At 41.1% G+C, this 17,340-nt stretch overlaps 1 protein-coding gene across 2 annotated transcripts in view; it reads right to left on the reverse strand.

Annotated features, from left to right (window-relative positions):
- Positions 1-1,382: 1,382 nt before the first annotated feature.
- SHROOM2 (shroom family member 2) overlaps positions 1,383-17,340 on the reverse strand; it is a 128,604-nt gene continuing 112,646 nt past the window's right edge. For both annotated transcript variants that reach the window (XM_068425590.1, XM_068425588.1), the window contains 5 exons: positions 16,223-16,981; positions 11,985-12,536; positions 10,890-11,070; positions 6,183-6,455; positions 1,383-1,649 (listed from right to left, as the gene is read on the reverse strand). In XM_068425590.1, the coding sequence (XP_068281691.1) occupies positions 1,383-1,649; positions 6,183-6,455; positions 10,890-11,070; positions 11,985-12,536; positions 16,223-16,981 (2,032 nt within the window). The remainder of the gene's footprint in view (positions 1,650-6,182; positions 6,456-10,889; positions 11,071-11,984; positions 12,537-16,222; positions 16,982-17,340) is intronic.

The following is a 17,340-nucleotide window of genomic DNA, read 5'->3' on the forward strand; positions in this document are numbered from 1 at the left end:
CCAAGACTTTCCTTTGCCTGCAAAAGTTTATCTTAACATAGAACTTGACAGTTAGACACTACAGAATTTCTCTGTAGGTATTGGAACAAATCAGCGTAACCTTTTACTGCGCTAAAACATGAGCTAGCACCTCCTTTTAGAGCTACTGGAAGTCTTCTGTAATAAGTCAATGGCAGTATTACTAGAATGCAACCAGTAACCTGATACTGTGAACCAGCATCCTCTCATTTATCATTGTGCAATGGAAAAAAACAAACAAACAAAACCCACTTATGTTCACAGTTACAAAGCAGAGTTGCTCCAACTAATGCACGGTATTTACACGGCAGAAATTGTTTATATTGCATTTGGTAGTCTGGAAAGAGGAAAGAACGAACAGCATTATGTAGGTCAACTGCAGTATAACTTAACTGTCTATATAAAACCATCATGATGTTGAGTGATCAGAAGAAATATAGAAGCAGTGTCCTTAGCCTACATTTATTTTCATAAAGTGTAGCGGGTTTCGAGGAGGAAGAATAAAAACATGCACAAAAAGCACAAGAAAGAGCAAATGAGCTTTCTAAATAATTTAGATGAGAAATGTTTTTAACAAAATCAGCACAGCATTTCCAGCCTGTTTCTTAAATCAAGTATAACTTGGTAAAGAAAATTGCTTGCGTTGTGGTAAGAAGGTGTACAACTACGTCTTGCAAAATAATTTTTAAAAAACCTTCAGCAAGGTAGCCATTAGGTGATGAGCAAGCTGGTTTAAGAAGTGTTTAACTGAGACTGATTGTGAAGTTATTCTCTGCAAGGGGAAAGTGCCATCCTATATACAATATTAAAAAAAAGTGTCTGATGCCACAGGATCAGAGTGACACTACATTTCAGCAATCTGAATATATTAGCTGTAAGATGCACGCTTCCCCTATTTAATGTGTCTTTAAAAAAAATAAAAAGCCACTAAATTTAGAGCTTCTAAATTTGTGTGCATTCATAAATTGCTGTTGGGTTTCCCAGCAGTCTGTACAGCATCTGAACATAAAGTATACAGCCTATTCTAAAAACCACTGTTGTTTGCATGCACAACTGCCACAGACTTTGAACTTACTGAGCAGAAAGGTTAAGAGTCTATCCTTTTTTGTGGAGCTGTCTGTAAGTTAAGCAATGAGAAACAGCTGTAGAGTCCAGCAATAAAAATGTGTTCTAAAAAATTAAATACATCATCCCAAAAAAATGAAAGAGAGCATTATTGCTGTTGTGAGAGCTATTTTTCTCTTGTGCACTTGTTTCTCTACTGGACCCTCAGACAAGCCAAGATACTCATTTGTATACTTGGAAACTCCTCCATCCCTTCCTTCCTTCCCGGTTTTTCACATCCTTGGTCAAACTCAGTCCTCTTATTTGAGCCGTTCAGGTTGGAGGCTATCGGTCAGACACTTCAGTTGCTCTTCCCCCAGCTTGATCTTATCCTCAAGCTCTCGCTGCTCAATGATGAGGGCTGACTTCATTTTTACAAAGTGCTCATAGTCTGCTAAGTTCTCCTCACTCAAGTAGTTCGCCAAAATGTCAAAGACAATGCGCTCTCGACGATCCAGGTTTTCCTTCAGTTCTTTTGCATCTTCGTGTTGCTGGGTCAGCAGCTTCTGCTTCTCTACCAATGTCCGCTTAGGAGAAAAGAAAAAACAGTTAAAAATTCACTGGGTTCACCAGGCTGGGATAATAGCTTCAGTGTTTAAGTCTCAAGTCTGTTTTATCTGCAAAGACAAAGACCTTCCTGAATACTTAGAGAGGTGGAATAAGATTGCTCCTTAAAGCGTAGTCTAATAAAATGCATTAACAAATAGGAAAAAAATGTAGTGAATCAATGAAAGATGCACCATTAATTTCTATTGGCTTCAACAGCAAGAACTTCAAAGACTACTTTACTATTTAATAGTTCAAAATGTTTGTATAAAATACAGTTGCCTTTGAGAAACATCCAAGTTCTCCAAATTAAGACTTCACTCAGCATCGACTTACATCTTCAATACACAGCACCAAACTTCCACACTGAAACAGAGAACCCACAGACAGATTAATTAACGGAGTGATTCGATCTTACATGATACACTGCAGTATTTCGCAGATCTGCTGCAATCTGCACGGCTTCTCCACGAGATGTGAAGTTATGTGGTCTTAAGATATGAACAAGAACGAGAGCTGGGGCAAGACAATAGGAGGGAAGTGAAAAAAGCATCATCTTTCCAAAAGGGCTGTAAACTTTCTGCTTCGTGCCCTCACAAGAAACAAAATAGGAAAAAGGGAGGTTGAATGGAGAAACACGCAAAGAATGAGGACAGGAGCTATATCCCATTCACCCATATGTACAAGCATGAAGGGTGAGGTACATCTCACCCAACTTCACCTGTTTACACAGCAGACAGCCACACCTGAATCACTCAGCTACACTCCTTTAGCAGTATTATGGAAAGAAACAGGAGCATTATTAATCTGACTTATTTCAGATGTCTGCCTAGAAATGATTGCCTTTTTCCAGTGACAGAATATGGCTGGCCTACTCTGATGTCAAGAATTCCTGTGCAGACTTCTGAACTTAATTAGAAAGTGCCCCTAAGAGGTACCACTCCATAACTGTTAGCTTTGCTTCAGTGACGAATTTTCTTTGAGAACCTCTGTCTTCAAATAAACCACAGTCTGTTCAAATAAATGTGTTCATTTTTTTCATTTGGGCTTTATGTTAAAACACACGTGCTATAATAAGCCTAAAGGATTTACAGAAAAGTGTTTTTCTAGACTATCAAAATAGAGTATTTTCAAGACGGAAGTGTGAGACAAAGGGGGACACAGACCAGCAAGCTTTAACAGACCTCTCTGTCAGAGTTGCACATGTATTCTGTGCTGCCTCTTTTTCTATAGACAGCACAAAGCCCAGAGGGTGAAATGTTTTCAGACTTGCGCTCTCAATGTACTTAAAACATATAGCCTAGATTAACTCAGGATTCAAGGCAGCTATGCAAGGCAAGTCACAGAAATCACACTTTATTAGAAAAACCACAGTTCAGTCTTCCTTTGAGCACCTGCCAAGGAAAAAAATCCCACTGCAACATGCAAGCGGAACTATCTGCTGCAAAGAGAGGGAAGTACTGTTCTCCTAAATTCACCAGGGGAACTAGCAGCCAAGCCCAAACTCAGGAGCATGGCTAGACCACTCCCCAAGGGCAGCCTTGCAGCTTGTGTGTACACTGAGAAGCAGAAGAAGAATTAAACAGAATTTGACGAACACAAGAGGGCACATATCAACCAGCTGGTAGCTCAGCTGTAGAGTTACCCACCTAACCTTGGGATGAAATAGCTGTTTTTCAAGCCATTCGCTATCATTGTCAACAGACACAAGAACAATCAAGTGTTTAGTCCCTCATAACAATTCCTGAGATTCCAGTTGTATGGTTTCTTCTTACCAAGCCTATGGCATGACTTCAAGATGAATATGGGTAACCTAATAGTTTAAGGAAAGTGAATGCTACTTTTGTTATGAACTTTGCACAACACCTTAGTACCTCTGCCCTTGTGAAGGTTTAAGGAATACCTAAGAGAAGTGGGATGAACAAAGGAAGAAGGCAAATGAGAAACCTCTTGAATTTGCTTTTACCTGTCAAAGATGACTGATGCTAGAAAGCCTGTTTTGAAGGGTAAAGTGAAACAGACTGTAGCAGGCTCAAGACACCACTCTTGAGGAGGTTCTTCGAGCAATGGGTAAATGGCTCACCAGGCCTGAAGGTGTACATGACGTGAGATGGTTTCACCTGACCGACTTCAACCAACCAAAGCTAAGCAGAGGGCAGAAGGGCTTTTTTTTTGCAGTTGGCAGTAATCTGAAGCCCCAGACAAACACAAGCCATCTGAAGCTCCTCTGATGGAACAATCTCTGGCTCTTTCTATTGAGAGTCATTCTTAAGAATTGTTCACTGTTTTGAACCACAACCATATGAAGAGGGACTCCATGTATTTGACTTCCCAGCATCCAGTTCCTAAACTACTATCCCTGGCACTTACCCCTAGTCTTGCAACAACAGGACTTGTGGGTTTAGGCACCTGATCACATCTGTGGACCACTGGTTCAGTGCTTTAGGTTCACTGTGGCTTTGATTGATAAGGAAAGTAAGGAGAAGACATTGGTCATTCCTGTGTGGAAGGAAGCAGGCTGGTAGCTATTTCAGATGAAGCCCCTTTTAGAAGCTAAAGTTGAAATACCTGATAGTGTTCCTTGTGGCAAAATAGACCTATGACAGAGCACCTCATAGCCAGAATATTAATTCAGCAGTGATTCCTTGCCTGCTGACAGACTGTTTATTTAGAAAGTCTGCTGAGCTGTGGGTGGTTCCTAGAAAGTGCAAAACTATGAGAGTAATGTTTATTAGACAACATCAGCTGCAAAAAAAAAATTAAAATAATCAGCGATCACTAAGGATATGATCTGCAGGGATGGAAGTAAACCTCCCCTGTTTTGTTTATATGGTACATTAGTGGCACAGCAAATATCATCACGTGACCTACAAAATACCAAATGACAACCAAAAAAGCCACATGCACCAGTCTAAATTCAAAGATATGCACATGTAACCCTACATGCATTGTATTTATAGTCAAAGTACCTGGGGACTTGATCCATCTGAGAAGCATCTTTGACCACCACTAAGATATATTTCTGATGTTACTCTGGCAAGACTTTGGCATCAGTGCATGAGAAGATGCATGGGGATTAGAATATGTTAGGGATTTGGATTTCTGTCAGTCTAAATTTGACAGCAGAGCACACAATTTCTGACTGCCCTTACTACACCACCTACTCACCTTCTTCCTTTTCCACACCTAGTCAAAGAAGCTATTTTTATCACAGCTCTCAAACTGTGTTTCCTACATGCTCATATCATTTGGAAGCTCTTTCCTCATCTCACACTCCCATCTTTGAGCCCATCAGGCAACTGGAACCATATTTAGAAAAAAGTAGTTTAAAGAAGGATTAAATTTCTTTACGTTTCAGAAGCTTTGATCTGCCCTCTAATAAGCTGTCAAATACCTTCCCTTTGCCTCAGTCGGAGAGGGGTCTGGACAGCCATTAAACAAGTATGTTTGGCAGCAGCTAGGGCCAAACAGCAAAAACAGAGCTTCAAACTAGTCCCAGCACTTGCTGGTTCTTATTGGTGAAAAAATGGAGCATGCTGAAGAAACACATGAATCCACAGCCCGTGGAAAAAATTCTGTTACAACACTTAGGTGGACTGCTGGCATTTAAGTCCACAGCTACAAGCCAAAAATCCCACTTCACATTCATTTAACTGTAAAAGCTAAACTCACTTGACATATACCCACCCCCACCCTCTCTATTTATTTATTTTAGCCTTTAAGTTTCACACATGTCTACATCTCTTCTTTGGTGCATATCTGTATTGCTAGATATCTGCTTCCCAGCTAAGGCCTGATGGGATCTGGAGCTAAACAATGTGATGCCAGAAGTGAGGTCCAACAGGCAAGAGCACCTCGAATGCTCCTGAAATTTTCATGTCTGCTGGGATTCCTCCACATCACTACCGGGCTATTCTGGTTGGGTAAAACATGTTTTCTATTGAAAAATTATTTTTGCAATGCCTCCCTCCTGCCCCACCCCCCCTTTTTTTTTTTTCTTTTTCCATAAGGCTCGTCCTTCTTCATTTCTTGCTCTTGTTCCTTGCTAGGCATTGTTGAGGAAGCTGTAGTAGATGAGAAAAATTTCTTTGTAACAACCTTATAGATTTTTATCAAGATCCTTGTTGAGTATAAAGAAGACTGTAAGCTTTCTGCATTACAGCAAAGTGACACTGCTTTTCCCATCTTGAATTATTAGAATATTTTGGTTCCTCCTTTTTATGCTCTTATCCGTAGTTCCCCTCTTTCTTTAAACTTCTACTAAGAAGTCTGTTTTCCAGTACACTGCACCCCAAAACGCCACTTTTTCTCACCAAGCCACTTGTAGTTTTAGTATTCCAAGTAAAAGCAAGGCAAAGAGAAAAGTTTTAAGAAATCTAAAGAACATGGCCTTACGAGATTTATCCATTCACTGTCTCTCATTTTGAGCTCTGCAATTTAGATAAACAAAACCAAGCAAAAACCCCCACACCAGCTTCACTAAATGCACTGATATTATTATTGGCCTTTCTCACCCGCTCTTCCGGAGAGGTATTTTCATCCAGGTTATTAAGGGCATTTTCCACCCGGGCCAGACGACCTGACAGTGACAGCAGGAGGTTGACCACTTTGTCCAGGTCGCCGATAAACATCTTGAATTTGTCGAACTCATTTGGTTTGCAGACTTCTTTCACAATGGCCTCTACCTCCTCCCCCAGTATATTGTTTGCCTGGATGTCTTCCAGAAGGGTCTCCCGTGCTTCCCTCAGCACCTGCAGCTTCCTACTAATGCTGTCAATAAGTTCTTGCTGTGGAAAACAAAGGGCATGAGAATTTATTAGCACTACTGCATTTTTCCCCATTTCTGAAAGTCATGTCTGAAATCTAGCATTTTAATACACTGAAACTCCCATGTGGCTTTGACAATGAGTGCATTACAAATAAATATATGCCTAAGTACATGTCTAAGGTCTATACCTCTGGATTCAAAGGTTCAGGATGTAGGTTTACGATGCTCAGCTTGAGACCTACGTTAAAGTAATTTACCTTTGCAGCAAAAGATGAAGGACTTCCCCTGCCCCCCGCAAGCATTCCTGCTGCGTCTTTGAAGAGCTTCAAAGCCTGCTATGGAGCAGCATAATGTACAGCGCATCCTTTTCTCTCTAAATACCAGGTCCATAATACCTTTCTGAAGGGCTACACTTAGGAAGATAAACAGTACAAGAAAACAATCCTGTATTTTCCACATGATGCAGTTAAAACTAGGGCACTGTCTAGATTTTTCTTCCTTTCTGCATAATATTAACATTCCTCCAACAGCAGTCCTTCCACACTCAGAACATCTTAGCATTAACACTGCCTTACAACACTTATGTAGGGAAATCATAATCCCTGTGGACCAGAACAGAGAATAAAATCTACTTCTGTATTGTACAAAGCAGCCATGTGCAGAGCTGAGCAAAGTTGCTCTGCCAAAAGACCAAACAAGCATCTTTGGCTGTCTCTGTCCTATGCCATGCAAATATACCACTTCATACGCAGTTTTTGGGGTTTCTCTAGTATAATCCCCCATTGCCTGGGATGCACATGCCCTGGCTTAGAAGCAGCATGTCAGGTGCATGACCAGCAGAGCCAGTCCAAGAAGCCAGATCTCCTGCCGCAGTGACCTGTGCTCTATCCATGCTGCCTGGCTACCTCACTGCATTTGGGCAAGGCGGATCATTTCTTATGTGACCATTAGACTCCACTGGTGCACACAGGGTGGAAGTCAGTTCAGCTAGTCATCTACCCTAACATGAGGTGAATCACACCCTAAAAATGCTTCATTCATTTAAATGTAGATGCCTACTTAGTATTCAGCTAATTTCAGGTAAGAAAAAATCCCAAAGCATTCTCTAAACACACACCTCAGTGCAATTTCTAAATGAAAATTACATCCTTCAAAACGGTCATTATTTCACAGTACTACTTCAATTTTGTTATTGAAAAAAATTACTCGTGACATTCTTTAGGAACTCTGCTTTCTAAATGCAAATCTGGTTACAAACCTTCATGATTACCGAGAAGCATACTGATAGCAGCTACCGCTCTCAGATGCCACTGAACAGTCATTGCCAATTTATTTTGGGAACAAAACAACTAAAAAAAAAAAAAAGTCTGCCATCTCAACAAAAGCAACTACACCCTGAAAATTTAACAGCCTTTTTGAAAGTATAAATTCAACACATGGATTATCCAGGCTGGTTTTCTCCTTTTTGATTTAATATACTCAGGCCAGGTTAACCTGGATTTGGGTTATCTGTTAGTCTGGGTGCCCAAAAGATTAAGGTAGTAAGCAGTTCTACAGATGCCTGCTTTACTGACTGATTAATCCGCAGGATTTGATTTTTCCCCCTCCCTTCTCTCAATGCAAATGCAGTTTGATTTGGATTATGTAGGTCACAGTGCTACGCTCTCATTTCCCTCAGATGACATGCACACGCACAAGGCTGCTGTTTTACCATCTGAAACACAACAGGATACTGTTCTGCTCCATGTTACTATCTTGAGCTTTTGACTTCTGCAGCTGAGCTGTGACTTTCTCTAATGAAAAAAAGCCACACATGTGCTCAATGTTTACCAATCTGGTCTGAAAATCCAGATCAGCTCTCTCAAAGTTTCCTTCTTTCTTTTTTCCCCAAAAAGTCCATTTTTCCCAGTAGCATCCTATTTAGATGTCCCCAATCGGCTGAAGCTAACCTCTAAAGGATCGCTTTTGCAGGTGAGAAGGCCTCAAGTACTCACCCCTCTTTAAGACTGTCATGTCTATTAACAATTGGATTATGATCACCAATTGCTTCCTATCCAGATGAAGCAGCCTTTGGATGCAGCAACCGTGAGCTCACTACATGCTTTTGCTAACCAGCAGAAAACCTGTATTATATTCAGTATCTACTGAGCCAGAAGAGCTCCAGTCTGCATCTTGAAACTGGCAGATGAATAATTTATAGCTGTGAATTCTGTATGAGTAAACAAGAAAACCTCATATTTTTCCAGTAATTCTTGCTGATCTGACTAGCAACACAGAAAGCAGCTCAGCAGAGTGCTCTCAGGTGGTTCACTGCTTGGCATGCTTTATGTAAATTACTCTGCTCTCAGCTCACCACCCCATTTCACATGAAATTCAGGCCTAAAAGCAGAAGAAACTTGGTATTCTTCAATTATTTTTACACTCTTCAGGAGTTGCTGAAACTTTCCTAACAGCAAAGGGGCCACTTCCTACTCAGCTGCACATGGGTTTTCCTTACTACAAAAAATGCTCCTCTAGTGTCTTCAACATCTGTTCAATATTTTATAATTGTGGTAAACCTACAATAAATTCAGTACATAAGGCACACACATTCCATTCCTGATAGCTAGGAATACAGGGATCGTCCCAAATAAAAATAAATAAATAATTAAAATTAACAACTATATGAAATTCCTATACTTATTTCAAAAGGAAAAAAAAAAGCACCACACATTTCTATTTTGCAGACCAGAGGATAATAATTATTACAATCATTCCACAGTGGACTGCAATTAAGATACCTCATAACAGAACTGACCAATTTCTAGGAATCGAGGAACAGGTTCTGTGCATATGCCTCCTCTAAAATAACTGAAGTTGTAAAGTGTGCTATCGAAGTGTTCAGGTCCTTAATGACCCCTTGTTAAACTGTTGCCAAATATGTGAAGCTGGGCCAAACATATTCTGGCTGTTTTATAAAGATGCCTTGACCCACTTACCATGAGCTTTATACATTTTCTGACAAGATCCAAGATGAAAGCCTACTGAACTGAGTGCTCGCATCCTATCGCGTGTGGAGGGGCAGGGAGAGAAGTGAGCAGCAATGTCTGCATGGCTATGACAATACTTATATTCAGAGAAGATGATGGAGGAGCTCTGCTAAAAGCTGTTCATCATATCTCATATGATTAGTGGTGTATACTGGAGCTGTGAGGGATGGATGGATGAGTATATAAAGGGTGAACATGATTTTCTCGTTAACAGACACCAACACAAATAAATGGCACTTAAGTTTTAGTATTTAGTTTGTTGGGCAAACAAGGAAAGTTTAATTTTAACACTCCCCCCCCCATGCACTCCATTATTAATGAGAAGGAAACTAATTCTAGCAAAAACAATGAAAGTAACCACCATGTGTAGCACCAGATAAAGCCAAATTATTCCAAATGCAGTGAAATCCTTAATTTGTCTAAGTAGTACAGCTGTTGGATTCAGTGGCTGGCTGGCAAGAGGGTAAGGGCAGCTCTCCCGCTGCAGCCATGCCATGCCCACGGCAGTGCACGCTGTATTGAACTGTGCGATGCACGGGGGGCAGAGGGAGGGAAAAACACCAGAGTGGTAACAGAAAACACTACAGCCCCCTCAAATGCAGTGGCATCCACTCCTGCACGGAACCAGAGCTGGGAATCTCTTAAGGAATCTCTCATCCATATCAACTAAATATGTTCCTAATAGTTAATGAAAAGACATTTCTTTGGGACTGGATTACCAAATGCACCCTAGCAGCTGATTATGAAGCAGAGAGCTGACTTTAACAGAAAAGATTTGCACACCATTGCATTACTGTCTTAGGTAAACAGAGTTAAACTACATCACTTTAATGGATTAAACCATTTATAATTGTTCAGACCATTTCCTCCAGCTTATCCGTACTGGGAACTATGATCAAAATATTTTGTGCCAAATCACTAATGAGATGAGTGCGATGATTTTAACGTAGGACGACACTTTCTCAAACCACAGAAATGCCGTTATATCATCATTTTAACACCTAGGGGATTATGTTGACCTTAGATCAGAAATGAAACACCGAAGGATGGGGATGAACAAGACTGGAGAAGACGTCCTCCCTTGTGATGAGTAACTTCCACTGAATCCACCAAGCTGAGAGAAATACACTAGAATCTCAAATGGAAAACAGTATTTGAAAATAACCTCCCCAAAATGTCTCCCTTTGGGACCTTCCAAAACATGTATCAAGCTGCAAAAAGCACCTAACATGAACTTCCTAAATTCACAGTTGGACACTTAGCACCACCCCACCCCCTCTTTAAAAAAAAAACAGGCTGATTTTCCAAGTCATCCTGTATATCTAAAAAGCCTTTTATTTAGGGGTGTTTACCTGGCAAATTCACAGTTAATGAAATGCAGGGAACAGAGAGCCTCTCATTATACTTTCAGAAATGTCTTTTACCTTCTTTTCTGACAAGTCATGATCCAGCTCGTCTTCAGAATCATCCTCACTCTGCTGCTGTTGCTGCTGCTCCTGCATGTCCTTCATTTTAATCAGCAGCTCTGCCTTCGGTGCAGATGTGCTGTAGTAAGTAGAATTGGTTGTCAGGGAGATGGCAGACGGTGCGCTCTGCTCCTCTTTCCTGGTAAAAAGTCAAAATTTTCATTAACTGCCTTGACACCCTAATCGCTGAAAAGAAAGGACACTCTCTTAGAGCCACCATTTCACCAAGCAAGCAGAGGGTTCAACAGAAAGCCATTACCTATGGAAACAGGATAAATAAATACTGGTTGTGAAGAAAATTTGTGTCAACTCAGCACATGCTCACCAAAAGCTAAAACTGAAGTAGTGCAGAAGACCTTTCACCATTACAATGAGTGAAAATGGACCTAAGACATCTCAGCTGGAAACAAAATGTAAAGTTACGTTTTACTAAGCAGTGCAAAGACCTCAGTGTCAGAGAGAGTATCCTTTCTGACTGCCACATACGGGAAACTGCACCATAAGTATTTATCTTTTTGATTATGGAATTACACGTGAACTTCAAGAAGGCTACAACTTAATTTGATAACTCATATCAAGAAAACAAAAGACCCACAGAACATCAACACAGATGAAATTTAAACCTCTTCTTACTTTGTTCTCATTCACTTCCAGGAAATGCCTCACACCCACTTCAAGTTGTCTTTGTAAATTTTCATCACATAAAAAAGGCTAAAATATTGTTCCTTTTCTATCCAATTACTAGATTGGATGATCTTGGTAAAATATCTAACCACTATAAAACAGGAGAAGTTAATTATTCCTTAAGTTGTCACACAAATAGTTTTCAACTAGGTCTCAGGAAACTTTTCACATTGTACAACACTGTTCTCTTTCTGTCAATTAATGGTATTGTTAGCAGCATTATGCTTGACTGCTATTCTAACAGAAGAGTCTTAAAAACGCCCCAAACCTCAATAGTAGAAGATCCTCACCTTCAGCCCCCCAGGAAAACTGACACAATTTGGACAGCAGCTTACAAGGAACTACTGGCATACAGAAAGTAATACTCACTTCTCCTCTGAAGTTTTTGGAGAAGGAACTTTTGGCAGGAGCTTCCTGCGCTGCTGAGCTTCTTCTAGGAGGTGTTCATCTTTAGGGAATATTCCAACCATCAGATCCATTGTTGTTTTTATTTTCACATTAGGATCTAGTATGTCTGCTAGAGATTTATCTCTTCCCACAATCTCTCTGGCTAGTTCCTCTGACTTCCAGTCTTCAAAGGTCTTCTCTTTGGCCTTTACATAGCTGACTGCTGGTGTGGCAGCACTGCTGTCCTTCAAGTTGCTCCCAGGTTCTTCAGCTGGTTGAGGGTCAGCTGGTTTGGTTCTGGCTTCCGGCTCTGGCTCTACACCTTGCCTGGTGTAAGCACAGAATCGCGAATAGGATTGCTCAGAAGTGCTGAGTGTTTTAATCTGGTCCTTTTCCAAACCACTGGGTAAAGCAGGAGGCTCCATAGTACTAACAAGACTTTGTCGACTCTCCTTCTCTGCACTGCTCTCAGAATGAACTATCTTGATGGGAACCATTTTCACCGTAGTATTGTTGTCTATAACCCTTTCAATTCTGGAAAATAAGGAAAATTTATCTTTAGAAACAGAAGAACCTTACATCTCAATTCTTATCTGCAAATCAGAGGGGAAGCCCAAATATGAAAAAAGGTAGATAAGAGATCTAGGTAATGGAATATTCCTTGCACTGTACCTCAAACTCTAAATCTACATGGTTTTTTTTTCTGCCCGCTCATTTTAAATAGTATTAGTTCATTTGGAAGTAATCCTAACATCAGCGTTGCACAATACTCACGGTACAGGACTTCTGCTTGTTTCCATGAACATGCGGGTGCAGTCTCAGATTTGAGACAGTGCTGCTGAACAGCCTTTTACCCCTCTGCTGCCACACATATGGAGGAAAATGTGCCTCGAGCTCAACTTCATTGCCTCACACAGATCCAACAGTGGCCTCAGCTTTTGGCCTGACAGGCGGCTTTGCTGCCCGGGGAGTTTGTGATACCCTCACATCAATTCCCAGCTCTTCCAAGGGAAGAGACAACAGACCAGATGGAAGCATCCTGCAGGCTAGGCCTTTGCTGAGCTACAAGAATAACAAATAATCACACATGGAAAACCTGGAAATCATTCAAAACTTACTTACATGATTAAAAAAAAATAATCTGTATTTGTAAAATTTCATACAAGATACTGAAGTTTAACAAATAGATCCCACCATAGTGCCCTACTGTTCTACTTAAAGAAGAAAAAGCAGCCACTGAAGAGGATAACACACAATTCTGGATACTCCTTTTAAGGCAGGCTTATAGCAAAAATTCTGAACTGCATAGCACAAAGGGACACCTTGGACAGTCAGTAAGGCAAGCTAAAGAGGAGGCTAAATTAGATTTTTAAATTGGACAATAACATGTTAAATAACATTACTGAAATATCTGCACTGTATGTAAACCATATAAGAAACTGAAGTCTAGTTTGGTGGTTTCGAGTTTGCAGAAAGTTTAAAATTATTGTCAAAATATGGGTTTGGAAGCTCTACAGCAAGTAAAGGAACATTGCCTACTAGCTAAAATATCTGGTTTCATCTGGCTGGGTTGCTTGCTGCCTTTCAGAGAAGTGACCAAGACATACTACGGCTCTTTTCCTCTAAGTGTGGGTGTGTCACTTTCCTTAAAAATAAACTTATACTTTATTGTGCTGTACTTTTCTTTCATAGGGAATAGCAAAATCTGTTTAACTTTGTATTTTTCAGAAGTTGTATCTCATATTTTAAAGGTATATTTGCTTCTGAATGAATAGGTATTTACTTTCCTCAAGTGCTCTGCAGACATGGTTTGGCATACTGATCCACTTTTTGGGGTAGGTTTTTCAGCCCATGCTGAACACCCCCACTCCCATTCGGTCGGGGTGTTTTCATTCAGGGTGACTGTCATTTTAAAGAGTTAGTTCCCATGTCCGCCACTCCGCCCCAGCTCCCTGCCTGCAGATGTGGGCTCTCTTCCTGTCTGCAGCAGAGCTGGGCAAAGGCCTGCCACTGCCCCCGACCCTTTCTTTTGTTTGTTTTTAAATAAAGGCCACACCTTTTGGAGTCCACAGACTGTGAAGAGGAACACATTTTTGAATTCAGGGGAAATACAAGATGCATACCTAAGTGTGTGGGGGGCAACTAGAAGAGGTGAGCTGACTGAAATTCTTTACCTAAAATGCCCAGCATCTGTTTTGAGATTCTGAGTACCTTCCTGTCAGCCTAGTAAAAGATTTTCCAGATACTTAAGGCATCATCAAATCAACTGATTTCAGTCAGAGCAAAGACAGTTCAACACGAGGTGCTTCAGAAATTCTGTTTCTGCAATCACTATCCTCCTGATTTCTGAAGGTTTTCCATTTGTGGAACTGTGGCATGAAATTTTGATTTGCAGCAGCTCTGCGTGTGGCCATTATGAAGCTTCACTCCAACCACGAGCACAGTCACTACTTGACCCGAGTGTATGTTTACTGGAAATTTATTGATGCACATCTACTGATGCACTCTTTTCATCTTTATTATTGCTAAACAGTCATCTTTGGAAATAGCTGGGTTCTGCACCACACCAATATTTCCCCATGCTACATTCTTCTACCTAAAATGCTGCAGGAAATCCTACACACTCAGTTTATCCTGTTGATAAACAAGACACTTTCTTAAAGAAGAGTAGACAGCTACATGCTGACATCATCAAGCATTAGCTGCCCACAGCATGCACACTGGCATGTCCAAAAGCTCATATGCAAGGAGCCAACAGAAGTAATAAGCCAAATCTAATTAACTGCATATTAAGCTATATCTAATTGACATATTTTACTCATCTGAAATAAATACCATATAGTAAATACTATATAGAAGGTTCAGAGGTATGGCCTGTGTGTCTTCCCTTTTTTGCCATACCTGTTTTATTGAGTAACGTAATTATCAACTGAGGACAATACATTGTGCACAAACAAGAGCTGTCTGGGCTTAAGAAATTTAAATGTTAACAAAAGATTTTCAGGGTAAGTGAAATTATATGCCTCATTCAGATATGGGTGTATAATTAGGCACACCTCAGTGCTCATTTCAACATTAAAGCTTAGTAAAAAGGAAGAGCAAATACAATTAGCTTTCTATGCATCCTTAGTATCTATTCATAAAGCAATACATTAAGGAAGTCATTACTGTCATCTACCTTTGCACATAGATGCTAGGGTCCACATGACATGTTGCACTTCTAGCAAACTGTATTATTACACTGCAGGATGAAATACAGGTTTTTTCCTCCGGTGGCAAGAGGAAAAACATCAAGGCATGTTTAGGAAAAAAAGTGATTCGTGTCTTCTATGTCATAACGCACACTGGAAAACAGCATGATTTAGTCTACTCAACCATTTACATTACAGTAAAGAAAAGCTATTCCAACTACTTTTGCTCAGAGAAGTAACCTCTGCATTCACTCAGCTTGGAGGTTTTATTTTCATTCTTTAACCATGAATTATAGTGCTGAAGGATTTATGAAAACTAAGATTCCTGAGCTTCCTGGAAGAGTTTGTTATCTTGTCGAAGAATAACCTTTTATGATGTTAGCAGCATATGACAGACACAGCAATCAATAAAATTCAGTCAGTTTGTCTAATTCTGAGTTTATCTAGCCTGGGAAAGGACTGACATTCTCCTGCTGAACCTTCAGCCCATCTCAACAGAAACAGTGCTGCACACCCCTCCGCAGACTACCTGGAGTGCCATGTTTCATCGTAAAAGCAACGTGAAAACAGTCCTGATTTGGCAATGTACCTTACTGTGTGTGCTTTCAAAGCAGATGTTCTCACAAAGCATACAGCTTCCCTTCCCACAACTGCTTTGTTCCTACACCGATTCATATTCATATACAGACTCCGGTGGGGGAAATGACGACAGGGAATCTTCTGATTTCGCCCAGACTTACAGTGGAAAATACATTTGAATCCATCCCTTTCATTTTCTACTAACTACCAGCTGTAACACCTGAGCAGCATCAGTCAACTAAAAGAAACCGCAGACCAGCTGAAGGACTTTAATGGTACCAATTGGAATTTCACAAAAGTCTTAGGTCTCTTTAGGACATGCTGGGATGGCTTATGCTTAATGAAACCAAAGGATGTTCTTTTAAGTAAAGAAAATGAACGGTCAACCATTAATAAGGACTAACTGGGCAAAAAGTGTTAATAAAATAGTAAAGGAGTTACATTTAGTACCTGGCTGTGCTCTCATCCTGTACAGACACAGGAGGTTTATCAGTGAGCTTCTGTGGTGCAAACTGAGGAGAAGGGGACCTTGATGTCTCCATGGCAGGTTTTTGAAGATACCGATACTTGGAAGATAATACCGACTCAGACCTAAGGTGCGTTTTTTCTTCTAAGTGCTGACAAACATTCTCCGTGGATGACGCTTGCTGGAGCTGCTGTGGATTAGCACTCTTCACTTTTCCATTGAAAGCTGCAGGACTCTGACAGAGAGAGGAGTGATTGGCAAATACTTCGGTGGAGCTGGGGGACAAGGACGGAAAGGGTCGGCTGGGCAGTACCAGCAGAGATTCAGAAGAGGTGCCAAGTGACGGCGCAGAATTATCCGGTCGCCTGTATTTATCTCTTTTAGGTGGCGGCGGCCTCTGAGGAGCAGGTCCACGCTTCTTGTTCAGCAGCACTGGCTCTAGCCTATGGTTTTCCTCTCCTCTGCCCTGGGGCAGACAGAAGTGGTTCTCGTTCAAGGTCTGTGGCTCAGAGCAGGGGAGATGAGGCAGGCTGCGATCCTTGCTCTTCTCATTCACGTTTTCCTGAGAGTATCGGTAATCACTAGGCAACGTCCCAGACCTCCCCCGGCTCTCCTGGGGCAGAACCGTAGGCTCTCGCGCATGCAAAGGTCTGACAGATGCCTTCCACTTGTGGCCGAAATTCTGGTCCAGCTGATCCCTCTTCTCCCGTGGGTTTTCCCTCAGGGGCCCTGCGTCAGCTTGCCTAGAGAGAAGAACACGTCGTTAGCGCGCTGCTGATTTATTTCCTTCGGCGCGAGGCCACTGCACCGATTCAGGAAGCTTGAACACCAAGATCACATCCAACATTTAACACCAACTCCTCCAGTCTACGGTAATTGTACGGCACAAAAACATCCTCTCACGTATGGGCACACATGCTATACCTAATCTAACGTGATGAGTCAAAGCACAATGTCAGGCTAAATTAGCGTATGGAGTGCCACAGGATGTGACAGAACCTTCGGGTAACCCAAGGCACTGTAGTCTGCGTGACACAGTGAAATGCACAGCACACCTCAAGTGTTGATATGTGTGGCACAGCCAAACGTGCAAATGTTGGTA

This window comes from Nyctibius grandis, chromosome 2 (assembly GCF_013368605.1).
Source record: "Nyctibius grandis isolate bNycGra1 chromosome 2, bNycGra1.pri, whole genome shotgun sequence".
NCBI classification, from domain to species: domain Eukaryota; kingdom Metazoa; phylum Chordata; class Aves; order Nyctibiiformes; family Nyctibiidae; genus Nyctibius; species Nyctibius grandis.